The sequence below is a fragment of the Bombina bombina genome, chromosome 2, assembly GCF_027579735.1.
Source record: "Bombina bombina isolate aBomBom1 chromosome 2, aBomBom1.pri, whole genome shotgun sequence".
NCBI classification, from domain to species: Eukaryota; Metazoa; Chordata; class Amphibia; order Anura; family Bombinatoridae; genus Bombina; species Bombina bombina.
Window position 1 is genome coordinate 136,591,418 of NC_069500.1, and position 19,030 is coordinate 136,610,447.

The window sequence follows — 19,030 nt, forward strand, 5'->3', positions numbered from 1 at the left end:
GGGAAAAGAAATTGGATGAAAGAAAAGTCTTTTGGATCCTCCACCTTAAAACTAGGGTGCCTTCAGGTTTAAACTCAAGAATGGATGTCAATATGTTTATTAAATATTAAAGACTAATGGATACATCTTAACAAAGTATAAAAACCATTTAATATACTATATATTGTTGTTGGCAATTGACAATAATATATTTTTTGATTTTTTTTTATATTTTTTTATATTGATACACATGGTATGTACCATATATATTATATAGGCTTTATCCATCTTACTCTATATGATTCTTCAATTGTCTCTATAATAATAGTAATATTACATATATTGCACAAAAATTAGATATTTGTATATATAAATATTTGTATGTGTCTTGATACTGTTATCTTGTAGGGCATTGGTTTTGTAACATTAGGTTCAGGTCTTTCAGGGGTTAATTTTGCTAACATAATTGGTGTTTTCCTATTGGATGTTAAATTCTATTTAATGAGCACTTTACCCCCTGTTGCCTATCAGTGAACAAGTGCCCCAGAGGAATGAAACACGTATGATGTCGCAGGAAGGTGTTGTTCTCCCTGTTTTCCTTTACTGAAATGATTTTGTTGGGCTGCCGTCCATTTCTATGTTTTTAAGGCATTGCATCTAATAAAGAACTTTCTTTTACCTATCCTACTTGCAGTGCCGAAGACTTCTTTTGTTTCCTTCCATTTGCACTATGTCTTAACAGGGACGTTTTTCCTTCGTGCACCTGCATTGGCTGTGAGGCTGGTCATGTGATAGCGCAGAAGAACGCCACAGTGAACGCGGATTGAGCATCCTTCCCGGATTTTCTGTGTTTCCAGTATGATTGCTATTATACTGGGTAATAAACATCATGTTATTGGACTTGGTGTTATCCTGTCCCTTTTGCCATTTCCTTTGTTCAGAGGGATTGTCTGGTATTTTGGGGCTGGACTGTACTGTTAAGTCAGGATCAGACTGATATGCTACGGGAAAGTTCTTCCTGTGAAAGGCACATGTTGAGCAAAAAGTGGCTGCTTCTTGGGTGGTAACTAGCCATAGAACAAGCTATTATACTATTGTTTGTTCCCAGGTTGAGCGCTTCTCTCTTTTAATTTATGCAAATTATGACTCTTAGGGAAGTCTCCCTAAGTGTGATGCGGGAATCCAGACGTGGACCCGTTGCTCAGTGTGCCTAGAGGGATATGGCTGCACCTCACTGATGAGGCCCACACTAGGCCGAAACGTACGTCTGGGGTTTTGCCGTTTCCCTTGTTCAGAGAGGGATTGCCTAGTATTTCGGGGCTGGACTGAACTGTTAAGTCAGGATCAGACTGATATGCTACGGGAAAGTTGTTCTCTGTGAAAGGCACATGTTGAGCAAAAAGAGGCTGCTTCTTGGGTGGTATCTAGCCATAGAACAAGCTATTATGCTATTGTTTGTTCCCAGGTTGAGCGCTTCTCTCTTTTAATTTAAGTTATCCTGTCCCTGTTTAATGATTTCCTTAGATTTGTTAGGTACTAGATCTCTTTCATTGAGTCTAGCCCTCAGGTAACCATCCTCAATAATTTGATCTAGGTATCCCTTCTCTTTAAACCTATCTTTTAAAATCTGGCTCTGTTCATAATAAGTGGTTAACTCACTGCAATTTCTTCTAATACATTTAAATTGTCCATACGGTACATTTGTTTTCCATGGTAAATAGTGATTGCTATTGAAATTCAGAAAGCTGTTGCTCTCTACTGTTTTAAAGTGTGTTTTTGACTTAATTGTACCAGTATTAGAAAAAGATAACATTAGGTCAAGAAAAACAATAGACTGTGATTGTATACAACTCGTAAATTAAAGGGCAAATCTGGTCCCCATGGCCGTTCTTTTGGTCTGCAAATAAAATTGGTCCCTAAATAAAAAATAATTGTGCTCAAGAATAAAAACTATTAATTGCAAAATAAACTGCTTTTGTAGACACAGTAAATACCAATCCGTTTCAAGATATTCTGATGTGGAGTTTTTACATATAATAGACAACACATATCCAAAATAAAGGGGGCCACTATTCTAAACCAGTTCAGGACAATCAACATCAAAATGAGTGGACTACTGTCCAAAGAAACACTAGTTTTTCTAATAAAAATAATATTGGGCCACCTAGAGGGGAACAGAAAGCCCACTCCATAATTCCCAAAGGGCCACACCATGGACAATGGAGACAAAACCACCAATCATATCACCAGGGCCCTATAACACAGGGTAATTTTGTTTTTTACAACCAAGGACCTAGAACATATAATCACCCACCCCAAAATCAGGGATACTATACACAGCGCCATCAATCAAATAATAATCAGGGACCCAGAACACATCACAATACAAATTCCTATCATAATTACACCACACCTTATTGTTATGAAGTCTTGAGATGTATACCTGAGGACCCAAATTACACACCTATTTCATCCATATTGATGCATTTACATAATTCCCCTAGGAGGAACTCACATAATGAACCTGATGTGGATCAAAGAGCTGGTAACTCTAATAAGAAGGTTTTTTTAGAACAGAGACCAAAACAACAGTCTTGGTCACAAAGAACGATTGCAAGTTTTCTGGAACCTTTGGTCACCCAAACTCCCTCAAATTCAGGAAAGAGGGGATACACAAACGAGGATCTAGAGGAAGTGGCACAACCGCCAAGAAAGATAGATTACAAAAACTAAGCAAAGGGATTTATAATTTATCATCACATACACTCTCAGATAATGAAATAAGGGTATTAGGAAAAGGACTTTCTTTTAGCACTACTAACTCTCAAAGCATTTTTGATCTATATGTAGATCTTAACAGATTCACAAGGAAGCTTGCACTTCAGAAATATTTTGCTGAGAAAAAACTTAAGAAGGATACCTTAATACCCATATTAACAGATAATATGGACACTAGGATTAAACAACATTCCATACATAGTGAGCGAGATCAGTTAATACAGAGAGTGCAGAATTATTAGGCAAGTTGTATTTTTGAGGATTAATTTTATTATTGAACAACAACCATGTTCTCAATGAACCCAAAAAACTCATTAATATCAAAGCTGAATATTTTTGGAAGTAGTTTTTAGTTTGTTTTTAAGTTTTAGCTATTTTAGGGGGATATCTGTGTGTGCAGGTGACTATTACTGTGCATAATTATTAGGCAACTTAACAAAAAACAAATATATACCCATTTCAATTATTTATTTTTACCAGTGAAACCAATATAACATCTCAACATTCACAAATATACATTTCTGACATTCAAAAACAAATCAGTGACCAATATAGCCACCTTTCTTTGCAAGGACACTCAAAAGCCTGCCATCCATGGATTCTGTCAGTGTTTTGATCTGTTCACCATCAACATTGCGTGCAGCAGCAACCACAGCCTCCCAGACACTGTTCAGAGAGGTGTACTGTTTTCCCTCCTTGTAAATCTCACATTTGATGATGGACCACAGGTTCTCAATGGGGTTCAGATCAGGTGAACAAGGAGGCCATGTCATTAGATTTTCTTCTTTTATACCCTTTCTTGCCAGGCACGCTGTGGAGTACTTGGACGCGTGTGATGGAGCATTGTCCTGCATGAAAACCATGTTTTTCTTGAAGGATGCAGACTTCTTCCTGTACCACTGCTTGAAGAAGGTGTCTTCCAGAAACTGGCAGTAGGACTGGGAGTTGAGCTTGACTCCATCCTCAACCCGAAAAGGCCCCACAAGCTCATCTTTGATGATACCAGCCCAAACCAGTACTCCACCTCCACCTTGCTGGCGTCTGAGTCGGACTGGAGCTCTCTGCCCTTTACCAATCCAGCCACGGGCCCATCCATCTGGCCCATCAAGACTCACTCTCATTTCATCAGTCCATAAAACCTTAGAAAAATCAGTCTTGAGATATTTCTTTGGCCCAGTCTTGACGTTTCAGCTTGTGTGTCTTGTTCAGTGGTGGTCGTCTTTCAGCCTTTCTTACCTTGGCCATGTCTCTGAGTATTGCACACCTTGTGCTTTTGGGCACTCCAGTGATGCTGCAGCTCTGAAATATGGCCAAACTGGTGGCAAGTGGCATCTTGGCAGCTGCACGCTTGACTTTTCTCAGTTCATGGGCAGTTATTTTGCGCCTTGGTTTTTCCACACGCTTCTTGCGACCCTGTTGACTATTTTGAATGAAATGCTTGATTGTTCGATGATCACGCTTCAGAAGCTTTGCAATTTTAAGAGTGCTGCATCCCTCTGCAAGATGTCTCACTATTTTTGACTTTTCTGAGCCTGTCAAGTCCTTCTTTTGACCCATTTTGCCAAAGGAAAGGAAGTTGCCTAATAATTATGCACACCTGATATAGGGTGTTGATGTCATTAGACCACACCCCTTCTCATTACAGAGATGCACATCACCTAATATGCTTAATTGGTAGTAGGCTTTCGAGCCTATAAAGCTTGGAGTAAGACAACATGCATAAAGAGGATGATGTGGTCAAAATACTAATTTGCCTAATAATTCTGCACTCCCTGTAGAACATTTAAATAATGATTATATTCACACTACTTTGAAAAACAAATCGAATTTTAATCCTAAGTGATCGAACTTACATCATATTGAAATTTTCAAGGAATTAGTAATAGAAGAATTTGAGAAAATCCCAAGAAAATTTAGAGGTTCGTTTAATCTCAATGTAGAGGAAAGAAAAGCTTCAGAGTCATTGAAACATAATGAGAATCTAGTGATCCGCCAAGCAGATAAGGGGGAAGTATTATCGATCAAAATCTAACTGATTACGTTATTAAAGCACAAAGAATTCTAGATGATACTACATATTATAGGAAACTAGATAAGGATCCAACTGATGTTTATTTACAAACCCTTTCTGGTATAATACAATTTGCCCATCAAGAAGGCATTATACTTAAATCCGAGAAAGAGTATCTAGTCCCTAAAACACCTAACACACGCCTAGATTACGAGTTTTGCAGTAACAGGGGTGCGGTGCTAACGAGCCTTTCTTTTTATCGCTACCTTAAGACAACGCTGGTATTACAGGTTTTTTTCAACCCGGCGTTAGCCACAAAAAAGTGAGCGTAGAGCAGAATTTAGCTCCACATCTCACTGTAATACCAGCGCTGCTTACAGTAGCGGTAAGCTGGCTAAACGTGCTTGTGCACGATTTCCCCACAGGAAACAATGGGGCTGAGCCAGCTGCAAAAAAAACAGCGTTCAGCTCCTAACGCAGCCCCATTGTTTCCTATGGGGAAAGGAATTTTATGTCTACATGCATCAGCCAATAGGATTTTTCCTACCTTAATTCCGATTGGCTGATAGGATTCTATCAGCCAATCGGAATTGAAGGGACGCCATCTTGGTTGACGTCACTTAAAGGAACCTTCATTCTTCAGTCGCCGTTGGATGGAAGAGGATGCTCCGCGTCGGATGTCTTCAAGATGGACCCGCTCCGCTCCGGATGAAAGAAGATATGCCGCCTGGATGAAGACTTCTGCAAGTCTGGATGTCCTCTTCTGGCCGGATTGGATGAAAACTTCTGCCCCTCTGGAGGTCCACTTGTGCCCGGCTGGGTGAAGACGGCTCAAGGTAGGGAGATCTTCAAGGGGGTATTGTTAGGTTTTTTTAAGGGGGGATTGGGTGGGTTTTAGAGTACGGTTGGGTGTGTGGGTGTTGAGTTTTAATGTTGGGGGGGGTATTGTATTTTTCTTTACAGGTAAAAGAGCTGATTACTTTGGGGCAATGCCCTGCAAAAGGCCCTTTTAAGGGCTATTTGTAATTTAGTATAGGGTAGGGAATTTTATTATTTTGGGGGGCTTTTTTCTTTTATTGGGGGGATTAGAGTAGGTGTAATTAGTTTAAAACTTTTGTAATTATTTTTTTATTTTCTGTAATTTAGTGTTTGTTGTTTTTCGTACTTTAGTTTATTTAATTTAATTGTATTTAATTGTAGGTAGTTTAGGTAATTTATTTAATTATAGTGGTAGTGTTAGGTGTAATTGTAACTTAGGTTAGGTTTTATTTTACAGGTACTTTTGTCTTTATTTTAGCTAGGTAGTTATTAAATAGTTAATAACCTAGTTAAAATAAATACAAAGTTGCCTGTAAAATAAAAATAAACCCTAAACTAGATACAATGTAATTATTAGTTATATTGTAGCTAGCTTAGGGTTTATTTTATAGGTAAGTATTTAGTTTTAAATAGGAATTATTTATTTAATTGTAGTAATTTTATTTCGTTTTAAGTAAATAATATTTAAGTTAGGGGGGGTTAGACTTAGGGTTAGACTTAGGTTTAGGGGTTAATAAATTTAATATAGTAGTGGCGACGTTGGGGGCGGCAGATAAGGGGTTAATAAATGTAGATAGGTGTCGGCGATGTTAAGGACGGCAGATTACGGGTTAATAAAATGTAACTAGTGTTTGCGAGGCGGGAGTGCGGTGGTTTAGGGGTTAATATATTTATTAAAGTGGAGGGATGTCCGGTCGGCAGATTAGGGGTTAAATAATTTTTTTAAGTGTTTGAGATGGGCGGGGGGGGCCTCGGTTTAGGAGTTAATAGGTAGTTTATGGGTGTTAGTTTACTTTGTAGCACTTTAGTTAAGACTTTTATGTTACGGCGTTAGCCCATAAAACTCTTAACTACTGACTTTTAAATGCGGTATTAGTCTTAACAGGAGAGGCTGTACCGCTCACTTCTTCCAAGACTTGTAATTCCAGCGTAAGGCAAATCCCATTAAAAAGATAGGATACGCAATTGACGTAAGGGGATTTGAGGTAAGCTCGAGTCGCGGAAGAAAAGTGAGCGGTACACCTGTACCTGCCAGACTCATAATACCAGCGGGCATTAAAAAGCAGCGTTGGGACCTCTCAACGCTGCTTTTTAAGGCTAACGCAAGACTCATAATCTAGCCGACAGCACTTTATTATCACCTTCTGAAAAAAATCCACAAGGATGTACACAATCCCCCCAGCAGACCGATTATTGCTGGGATAGGCAGCCTGACAGATAATGCCTCCTCCTATGTGGATTTTTTTCTTAAATAGGTTCAGGGTCTAGATTCTTACATTACAGACTTATCTGATTTATTATTAAAATTACAAAATATACAAATTGAAGGTGAACTCTTATGGATAACATTTGATGTTCAGACACTCTATTCAAATATTCCACATAATTTGGGAATTAGAGCCATATCAGAATAGCTTGAAAGGGATTGATATTTACTTTGTTTATGAAAGCAGTTTATCTTGCAGTTAATAGCATTTTATTCTTGAGCACAATTATTTTTTATTTAGGGACCAATTTTATTTGCAGACCAAAGGAACGGCCATGTGGACCAGATTCGCCCCAAGCTTTGCAAATCTCTATATGGGGATTTTTGAGGAGAAAAACATCTATTACTCTCAATTTGGGGTGAGTCTGGTCTTCTATGGTCGTTATATAGACAACCTGATCTTTATATGGAAGGGGGGCATGGGAAGGCTAATGGGTTTATAGAACACTTGAATAGTGATGTTGCGAACCTAAAAATTACGGTTCGCGAACGTCGGACTCGAACTTCCGCAAGTGTTCGCGAACCGGGCGAACCGCCATTGACTTCAATAGGCAGGCAAACTTTAAAACCCACAGGGACTCTTTCTGGCCACAATATTGATGGAAAAGTTGTTTCAAGGGGACTAACACCTGGACTGTGGCATGCCGGAGGAGGATCCATGGCAAAACTCCCACGGAAAATTACATAGTTGATGCAGAGTCTGGTTTTAAGCCATAAAGGGCCTAAATCACCTAACATTCCTAAATTGTTTGGAATAACGTGCTTTAAAACATCAGGTAAAAGTTTTTAAATTTACACTAATGCTACAACAGATAGGAGTGGTGGCACTGAGGATGGAAGTAGGCACAGTATATGCTGGGAGCCTGACACACAGGCTGGCACTAGTGTCAGGCTGGCCTGGCCACTAAAATTAAATAACACTAGCAGACTGATGTAAAAGTTTTTTTTTTTTAAAAATTACACTAATGTTACAACAGATAGGAGTGGTGGCACTGAGGATGGAAGTAGGCACAGTATAAGCTGGGAGCCTGACACACAGGCTGGCACTAGTGGCAGGCTGGCCTGGCAACTAAAATTAAATAACACTAGCAGACTGATGTAAAAGTTTTTTTTTAAAAAATTTACACTAATGTTACACCAGATATGAGTGGTGGCACTGAGGCTGGCAGTGGCAGGCTGGCCTGGCAACTGCAATTAGATTACACTAGCAGACTGATGTAAAAGTTTTTTTTTTTTTTTTTAAATTACACTAATGTTACACCAGATATGAGTGGTGGAAAACAGAGCAATTAGGCACAGTATATGCTGTGGGCCTGACACACAGGCCTGATGGAAAATGAAATTAGATTACACTAGCAAACTGATGTAAAAGTTTTTTTTTTAAATTTACACTAATGTTACACCAGATATGAGTGGTGGTGGCACAGAGCAATTAATCACAGTTTATCCTGTGGGCCTGACACACAGGCCTGATGGAAAATGAAATTAGATTACACTAGCAAACTGATGTAAAAGTTTTTTTTTTAAATTTACACTAACGTTACACCAAGATATGAGTGGTGGTGGCACAGAGCAATTAATCACAGTATATGCTGTGGGCCTGACACACAGGCCTGATGGAAAATGAAATTAGATTACACTAGCAAACTGATGTAAAAGTTGTTTTTTTTTTAAATTTACACTAATGTTACACCAGTTATGAGTGGTGGTGGCACAGAGCAATTAATCACAGTATATGCTGTGAGCCTGACACACAGGCTGACAGGCAGGCAAATGCAATTAGATTACCAAAAAAAAAAACACTGAAGTTCTAGCCCTAAAAAGGGCTTTTTGGGGTGCTGTCCTTACAGCAGAGATTAGATGAGTCCTTCAGGACTGTAGTGGACACTGAATACACTAGCCTAGCTATGAATTTCCCTATTAAATCACCAGCAGCAGCACTATCCCTCCCCTCACTAAGAATGCAGGATCATAATGAATCTAAAATGGCTACTGCCCAGGAGCTGGCAGGGTCTGGGAGGGAGTGTCTGCTGCTGATTGGCTGAAATGTGTCTGCAGACTGTGAGATACAGGGTCAAAGTTTACTCAATGATGACGAATAGGGGGTGGATCGAACATCGCATATGTTCACCCGCCACGGCGAACGCAAACAAGCTAAGATCGCCGGGAACTGTTCTCCGGCGAACTGTTCGCGACATCACTACACTTGAATGCTAATGAGATGGGTCTTTCATTTACAAGTTGTATACAATCACAGTCTATTGTTTTTTTTTTACCTAATGTTATCTTTTTTCTAATACTGGTACAATTAAGTCACAAACACACTTTAAAACAGTAGATTGCAACAGCTTTCTGAATTTAAAAAGGAATCACTACTTACCATGGAAAACAAATGTACTGTATGGACAATTTAAATGTATTAGAAGAAATTGCAGTGAGTTAACCACTTATGATGAACAGAGCCAGATTTGGATAGACCCAAGGTCATTTTTAAAAGATTTAAAGAGAAGGGATACCCAGATCAAATTATTGAGGATGGTTATCTGAGGGCTAGACACAATGAAAGAGATCTAGTACCTAAAAAATCTAAGGAAATCATCAAACAGGAACAGGATAACAACAAGTCCAATAATATGATTTTTATTACCCAGTATAATAGCAATCATAGAGCCATTAAGAAAGCTTTAAATAAATACTGGAGCATCCTAAAAAAAGACCCAGTTTTGAACAAAATGATTGAGGATAGACCCAGGGTCGTTTTAAAAGAGCCCTTGCCCTTAAAAACCACCTAGCCCCAAGTCAGATAGTTAAACATGCCCTAAAACCCTACGAGTTGATGACAAGAAAAAAACATCTAGTAGGTAATGTGGGCACATCTTTTGGGTCTTTCAAATGTAAAGTTAGAAATTGCAAGATGTGTAAATATATCACACATGGCAAAACTGCATTTAAACCTGTGCTTCCACATATGTTATATATCTACTAACCTGTAAATGTGGGGTGAAGAACATGGGGCGCACATGTAGACGTCTCTGCCAAAGATGGTCTGAGCACATGAAGGCAAATTTTCTGTATCATAGTGTGTCCAGACATTGTAACAATCAACATGGTGGAGATCTTAATTGTTTTAATATCACTCCTATTGAGCACATTATATCTTCGCATAGATATAATAGATTCGCAAGGTTATGCCAGAGGGAGACCTTCTGGATATATAAGCTTCACACACTCCATCCGTATAGAAGTAGGGGGGGGGGATATATATAAAGCTCTAGTAGGGTATCTTTGCCTCCTCCTGGTGGCCAAGAATACGGATTGTAGACTCTCGCTAAGATTAGAAAAAAAGATAGGCCCAATAAGACCAAAACAGTGTCAGAAGACTTGGGGTACCAAGACAACACAAAGAAACTAGTAAGCAAGTGCAAAGTAAGAATGGTTGCCAACAAAAAAAAAACATAAAGTGAACTTCCATAGTGTAATAACACAAGCAATTATAATGTATTTAATGGCAGTATCTGATTTATAGAGTTATAGAAGTAAAATAATATCAACTGATATGGTTGTAGGTAACAATATATAGGGCTAGATTACATAAACTATTATACTCACATATAGTGGTCGATTTACTATGCAGCGTATGCTGCAGTTTCAGTGCGAGCCTTCAGGCTTGCCGGAAACAAGAGTTAAGAAGCAGTGGTCCTAAGACCGCTGCTCCTTAACTCGTCCACCACCTCTTTACTCGTCCGCCACCATCTGATTGGGATGATTGACACCACCTGCTAGCGGCCGATTGGCCGCAAATGTGCAGGGTGCGGCATTGCACAGCCATTTCACTAGAAATGCTTGTGCAATGATAAATGCCGAGAGCGTATGCCTGCATATTCATAAATCGGCCCCATACACTTTTTAATAAAAAATGCCAAATGCCTTGAAATTATAATTTTCATTAAATTGTAATGTTTTTAATAGAAATTCTTGAAATTCCTATGTTCTTTCATTTAGAAAAACATTTTCTTTTTCTTTTTAAATATATATTTCTACATAAATTTATATATACAATAAATATGTGCATTTGTGCATATCGTTCCATAACATATCAGGAAGAAGGCAACAGCAAGCTGCATCCAGCTGCATCAGAAACGCAATTATTCTTGTGAAAGTGAAACACACTGAGATTTGGATTTGCACAGATCTCAGTGTGTTGCACTTCCGGGCCCAGCAGGTCTCCCAAACAGGGGGGGCCCAACAAGGCAGTTGGTTGTTTTTTTTATTATTATTATTTTTTAGGGGGCACTGCCACACTAGGGTAGCCAGGCGCAGCAGCACATGCCATAATTCTCACTTTATTTGATGTCTCTGGACGGCGGGTGCTGTCTGCTGCCGGCTGCCTGCCCCAGCCAGAACTTTCCATTTTGGCGCACACAGTACTGATCTCTTCTCCCTCCTCCTCCCTCACTCCTGACTGGCTGCACGCACGTGTATCTCTTGTCTCGTGACTGCACGTGCGGTGCAGCAGTCAGTAGCAGGAGTCTGTCGACCGAGTCTGGAGTGTGGGAATCTGAGGTAAGCTGCTCAGACTGAGGGAGGGGGGCCACGGGGGCACGGTGAGCTCCTCAGAGTCAGACTGAGGGGGGTCACGGGGGGCACAGTCACTCACGGAGAGCTCACTCAGCTCAGAGTCACTGTGAGTCTGTGACTGTCAGACTGCAGGGGGGCCGGGGGCCGCGGGGGTGACGGTCGGTGAAGTAAAGTTGGTGAATCAGACTGGGGGGGGCACAGTCACTGTTTGAGCTTAGAGTCAGACTCGGACCAAAAAACATGTGCCATACTTAACAGTTTTAGTCAATACAATGCAGTGCACTTGTGTTTATATTTTTATTTTGATACAACACTTTACTACGGGTTTCAAAGAGTAATCTAACACGTTTGCACAAGTAAGAATAAGTGTTAGAAAACAAACAAAAAAACTGCATGTACATATCAAATGTGCCTTGGAAATTTCTCAATAAACTGTGGAAATCAGATAACTTATATTAGTATTAATAAAGCATTCATATCTGTTTTTTAATGAGATTAGATAATAAAAAAAGGAACTTGAAATGGGTAAGAAAGTTTCTGATATAGAAACCTAACTGATGGTTTAGTGTTTATTACGAGGCTCAATAATTTCATATACCTTAGTTGTACATCATTAAAATATTTTTAGTGACTCTACCTATTAAATGAATAAGAACTTTAATATTAAAATTGCATCATATTTATTGCAGAGTAGATATTTGTAATATATCCTCAGACTATCATTTTTAATTAGCATTATATATATATATATATATATATATATATATATATACTGTATGTGTGTATATATATATTGTGTGTGTATATATATATATATATATATATATATGTGTGTGTGTATATATATATATATATATATATATATATATATATATATATATATATATGTGTGTATATATATATATATATATATATATGTATGTGTGTGTGTGTGTATATATATATATATATATATGTGTGTGTATATATATATATATGTATGTGTGTGTGTGTATGTGTATATATATATATATATATATATATATATGTATACAGCACATTCAGTTATATATGTGTGTGTGTATATATATATGTATGTGTGTGTGTATGTGTATATATATATATATATATATATATATATATATACTGTATATGTGTGTATATATTTATATATATATATTTATATATATAATATATATGTGTGTGTGTATGTATATATATATATATATATATATATATATATGTATACAGCACATTCAGTTATATATGTGTGTGTATACAGCACATTCAGCTATATACTGTATGTGCGTGTATAAAGCAAACACATTTTTTTTCCCCCTGTGTTAGAAAAAAATGTATGAAATTCACATTTTTTGTGGGTGGGGTGGGGGGCGTGGGTGGGGTAGGGGGGGCCCTGCTTGGATTCTTGCATCTGGGTCCTATGATTTCTAGTTATGTCTCTGATTGCGGCTCCAAAACGAGTTGTGGCCTGTGCCTGCTTTCTTCCTGATTCATTATGGAACGATGTGCACAAATGCACAAATCTATTATACATAATGTATAACTATATCTGTATATATTTATAGAGATATATAGGTAGATATATCTTTTACAAAGAAAAATTATATATATATATATTTAAATATCTATTTAAAAATAGAAATATAAGGAAATATCTATTTATATATGAAGACAATAGGAATGTGTAGTATTCCTAACACACCTTTGGCTTTAATACAGTTGATCTAGAGCAGACAAATGGATTTTCATTTACAGATAAATTCCAATTCCCCCTTAACAAATATTGGATGAAATTAAAGAATCTTTTTTAATGACAAAAATTCCTTCAAAGAAAATATTTTTGTCTGTGAACATGTCTACTTTAGAATATTATGATAGTATAACAAATAAGTGCATTGCTCTTAATCACAGAAGGTGAACAAAGAATGAGGACAAGTAACAGTATGGGCAGCATATTTTTGCATAGCCCACCGTATTGTGAGCTCACAATGACTGGGCAATGCTGTCCATACTGTTGCTGCACAGATGAACTAATCTGCCTTCACCCATAAATTACTTTATAAATAAAATATGACTGCCATTTTTCATAACTTTCTTTACTGAAATTGTCCATAGTAGTAGTGGAAAAAAAGTAAATCTGTTATAGAACAATACAGAACAAATTAGTCTTGAACAAAATAATTATAAGTAACATACTGCTCCTTCAATTTCCTCTTGCTTTACTTTAAAGTGCAGTCCACCCTGCAGACATCAGGATCTAGGCAGGGCTATGAAGAAAACTAGCAGTCTGAGTGGTGATGACGCTCATCCTCGGGGATGTAGCATCATGCTATGAGGAAGGCTTAGTCTAAAAGAAAGAAAACATACAATCTTGTACCCTGCAAACATGAAGAATCACCAATCATTGTGAACTGGGAAATGCATGGTCACATTTGTAAAACCTACTGCTAACCCTTTTGGATCTCGGTGCCATCGGAAGTAGTGCAGAAGTTGTCAAATTGCCTTGGAAGTAAACAAATCAATGGTAGAGAGGACCAGCATATAGTGAAGGTACATGAACATAGCCCTGTTCAGTTTCCAATCCATGGCATTCTTCCAGAATTAAAAAAACTTATTGGTTGGATTGACTTTGAAGGTACTTTTCAACAACTTAAATGTTGTGACTGAAATAGAATTGATAAAACTGATTGGACATTTTTTCAAATCTCTTCTATTTGGTTCCCTCAGATATATATAATATATTGGACAAAATAAATGCTGCCCAAAATTAGAAAGGCGCAGCAGTTCACTAAAGAACCTTCAGAGGAATTAATATACCATTGATTATAGTGATGCAAAGCCTGTGTTCTTTCTTTTTGAAATGTATGACCTCCCCATTCCAGGCCATAAGTAAAGTTGCGTTTTACGTGACATATTTTCATTTCTTTTTTTAGGTCTCGTGATGTAGCTGAAGTAAGGCTAACCATGGATTTTAATCCAAATACAATCAATATTGAAAACAATAATTGTAACATTAACAACAAACACACAGTATGCATCAAGGCAAAGTATTGCTTTAAAGTCATTTTAAAGTCAGATGACAAAAAACATGAAAAGCTAGGTAAGTCAAAGTTGAGTTAAAATGTGAATGTTTCTTCTTGAACTATGCACATTCTTTTGATATGTCTTTTTGTTTCTAGATCTTGAGTATCGGATAACACTTGACTCGCACAGACTTTCATCTCGAAGCGTTTTCTTTGAGTCTCAGGAAAGAAAGTTAGACAATATATTGTCTATTGAAACAACGCGATGTGTGGAGCATGACTTCTATATGCTGGCACGTAATATAATAGTATAATATGTTTAAGCAAATTATACTTGTGAATCCTAATTCCTAAAATTAACAGCATATTTTCATAAGAGGAACGTTGGTATATGCAATACTAATATTAATTTTAAACTAACATAAACTAAATAAAAGGGGTACAAAACGAATGGAGAAAAAACGATAGCGTACAATTTTGCAAAGATGGTGGAAAAGGAAGTGTTTATGCTCTCTCTCTCTCTCTCTCTCTCTCTCTACCATGCAAGAGGACTTATATATACAGTATTTGTAAGTCCAAATCTATAAAGCTTTCCTACTTTCCTTCTCTCTATGTGTTGCAGTTAATTATTGACCCTCTGGCGCCTCAAATTCGTTCCATGATCATTTTGCAACCTGCTACCTTATTTCCTCTCCTCAGGTGTGAGGAGGTTAGGGTCGGTGGAACTCAGAATGCAGGAACAGATAAACAGATAAAGTCTTTTAAAAGCTTTACTGATTGATAAGAAATAAAACAGTTGGTAGTTCAAATTGATCACAGAAACAGCAAGTTTGAACATAGGCCAAATACAGAACATTAAAGTCGAATACAAAGTTCATAAATGTTATGTAGGTAGCAGACAGTCCATTTAAGCACCCCTCCCCTTAAGAACCCCTGATGCAAACCTCCACCTAGCCCTTTTGTTTAATTCTTCCTTGTCATAGATTCTATGATATTCAGTTACCTTCTATTCTTTTTTTTTAAAGCAATCCTGATTTGCTAAAAGGTTACCCAATCAGATTTGCATTGAAAGGGCTTTTTAATCAGAGTTGAGTCCTCCCTCATATCTCTTTGTTTCATCACTATCTTGTTTACAAAATACTTTATAGGACCTCTCACCTTCTGTAGTTCATTATTTATCTGCCTCTTTTCTCATTTATTCCCTTTTCCAGTTTTTGCTTTGTTTTCTTCCTTCTTCTAGATGACATTTCCTGTCTTTTATGATCTCTCGTTTAAATATAAGCATCATATTTTATTAACAAAATCTAAAAATAGAAATGCATTGCATAACACTTTTTTAATGTTTCAAATGACTTGGTTTTAATACAGGAAAAGCCAGATTTCTTGAACTCCTTAAACATTTCTGTGGAGTTTAATTTTCCAGACCCAGAAAAGGGACCCGTCCTCAGCAGTGAACTTCCAAACATAGTTAATGCATTTGTGAGTATTGTGATTTTATGTTAAATAACATGTAAAGATTGAAGTATAATTTCAATCAAACGAGTGTGTTATGAAGATAAATAAATGACGTGCCAGTTTCTAATAACATCATATAAGAATATTTCAAATAAATGCATAACCACAGAGCTTTGGCCCATATTCCAATCCATCAGAAATGTGTGTAATCATCACATGCAAGCTCAGTAATTTTGGGAGATTTTTTTTAAGCTATCCTACAATATGATTTAGTAAAACCAATTAAATTATATGAGAAATGTAACTGTAAAATAAATTAAACATCAAGCACAGTTACTACTCATGCTATTGTGTTTCGTCTTGTGTCTGCAGCTCTCTGTTGGTTGGTCAAGTTCACAACTTCATACTGGGCACCTCATACTGGAGATGAGGTATTATTGCACTCAGAAGTGGCGCGTATTCACAGATTAGTAACGTTGCCAGCTTTTTGACAGCTCTATTGGGCAATTCCTGTTAGTGTGCATGATAGAGAGCAGGTGCTTTAAATGTATGCATTGGATTCATTGTTCTATAATATTCATGTAACTTTTTTTATAAATGTAACTTTTAAACTGTGTATATAAAAATCCTGAAAAAATGTAAAACTCCTGCTCTGTATTGTGTGTGCTATCCTTAAAGGGACATTAAACACTAGGTAAATGCTAGACATAATGATGCGTTCATGGAAAAGATTAGTCTCAGAATAACATGTAGATATATTTTTAAAAGTTTCATTAGTTGTTTAAATACTAACAAAATAAGTGTAAAGTTTTAGGGCTTGATTCATCAAATGTCGAGCACACATCTCTGCAGGCGGACAGCATATGCTGTCTGCATTTATCATTGCACAAGCATTTCACAAGAAATGCTTGCGCAATACCACCCCCTGCTCACTGGTGGCTGACAATCATCCTGATTGTATTTTTTATTGGGATGATTTTAATCCACCACCTAAAAGGTGGTTAAGGAGCCCTTAGTATCTATAAAGCAGTGGGCGCTAGAGTGTGCAGTCAATGGGCTGGCGGGCCCATTGGCCGCGAGTCTACAGGGGGTGGCGTTGCACCAGTCGCTCTTGTGAGCTGCCGGTGCAATGCTGGTGCAATGCTGAATATGGAGAGTGTATTGCTCTCCGCATTCAGCGATGTCTGTCGGACCTGATCCGCACTGATCAGGTCCGACAGACATATGATAAATAGTCCTCATTATATCAATGTTGTTTTAAACTTGTTTGTTTAGATGACTAATTTGTACTTGTGGAACTACACCAGGGGTAACCAACAAGCAGCCCATTTGACAGCAAAGTGCCACTCTAATGACTTATAGAAACTTAGAATGTGTTGGCAGATAGGAACTTAGTTCCTGGCCTTATCTTATACCTAGCATAGCCTTATGCCTTTCCCATGCATTGTTAAACTCCTTCACTGTCTCTACCACTTTTGCTGGGTGGCTATTCCACCATGCATCCACTACCCTCTCGGTAAAGAGAGTGTTTTCTCTTGTTAGGTGTATCCAGTCCACGGATCATCCATTACTTGTGGGATATTCTCCTTCCCAACAGGAAGTTGCAAGAGGATCACCCACAGCAGAGCTGCTATATAGCTCCTCCCCTAACTGCCATACCCAGTCATTCTCTTGCAAGATCTCAACATAGCTGGAGGTAGTTAGAGGAAAGTGGTAAAATATAGTTAGTTTTTTCTTCAATCAAAAGTTTATTGTTTTTAAATGGTACCGGAGTGTACTATTTTATCTCAGGCAGCATTTAGAAGAAGAATCTGCCTGCGTTTTTCTATGATCTTAGCAGAAGTAACTAAGATCCACTGCCGTTCTCACATATGTCTGAGGAGTGAGGTAGCTTCAGAGGGAGAATGGCGTGCAGGGTATCCTGCAATAAGGTATGTGCAGTTAAGTTTTTCTAGGGATGGAATTTGCTAGAAAATGCTGCTGATACCGGATTAATGTAAGTTAAAGCCTAAATACAGTGATTTAATAGCGACTAGTATCAGGCTTGCTATCAGAGGTATATACTCTGATTAATGTGCAATATAAAACGTTTGCTGGCATGTTTAATCGTTTTTATATATGCTTTGGTGATAAAACTTATTGGGGCCTAGTTTTTTACACATGGCTGGCTTTATTTTTGCCTAGAAACAGCTTCCTGAGGCTTTCCACTGTTATAGTATAAAAGTTACAGTTGGTGCAGTTAAAATTACAAACTGTGACATTCAGCTTCCCTCAGCAGTCCCCTGCATGCTATAGGACATCTCTGAAGGGCTCAAAAGGCTTCAAAAGTAGGAGCTGTGGCAGTTGTTATGACTGTTTAAAAAACATATTTTTCATTTTGTTAATCTGTTTTTTGTATTAAGGGGTTAATCATCCATTTGCAAGTGGTTGCAATGCTCTGCTAACTTGTTACATACACTGTAAAAATTTCGTTAGTTTAACTGCCTTTTTTCACTGTTATTTCAAATTTTGGCAAAATTTGTTTCTCTTAAAGGCACAGTAACGTTTTTTTATATTGCTTGTTAACTTGATTTAAAGTGTTTTCCAAGCTTGCTAGTCTCATTGCTAGTCTGTATAAACATGTCTGACATAGAGGAAACTCCTTGTTCATTATGTTTAAAAGCCATGGTGGAACCCCATAGGAGAATGTGTACTAAATGTATTGATTTCACTTTAAACAATAAAGATAAGCTGTTATCTTTAAAAGAATTATCACCAGAGGATTCTGACGAGGGGGAAGTTATGCCGACTAACTCTCCCCACGTGTCGGACCCTTTGACTCCCGCTCAAGGGACTCACGCTAAAATGGTGCCAAGTACATCAAAGACGCCCATAGCGATTACTTTGCAGGACATGGCGGCA

At 37.7% G+C, this 19,030-nt stretch overlaps 1 protein-coding gene across 1 annotated transcript in view; it reads left to right on the forward strand.

Annotated features, from left to right (window-relative positions):
• The window catches only part of ITGA1 (integrin subunit alpha 1), a 359,476-nt gene that overhangs the window by 235,750 nt on the left and 104,696 nt on the right, over positions 1-19,030 (forward strand). The window contains exons 16-18 of the mRNA XM_053701263.1: positions 14,585-14,751; positions 14,831-14,967; positions 16,043-16,153. Of these exons, the coding sequence (XP_053557238.1) occupies positions 14,585-14,751; positions 14,831-14,967; positions 16,043-16,153 (415 nt within the window). The remainder of the gene's footprint in view (positions 1-14,584; positions 14,752-14,830; positions 14,968-16,042; positions 16,154-19,030) is intronic.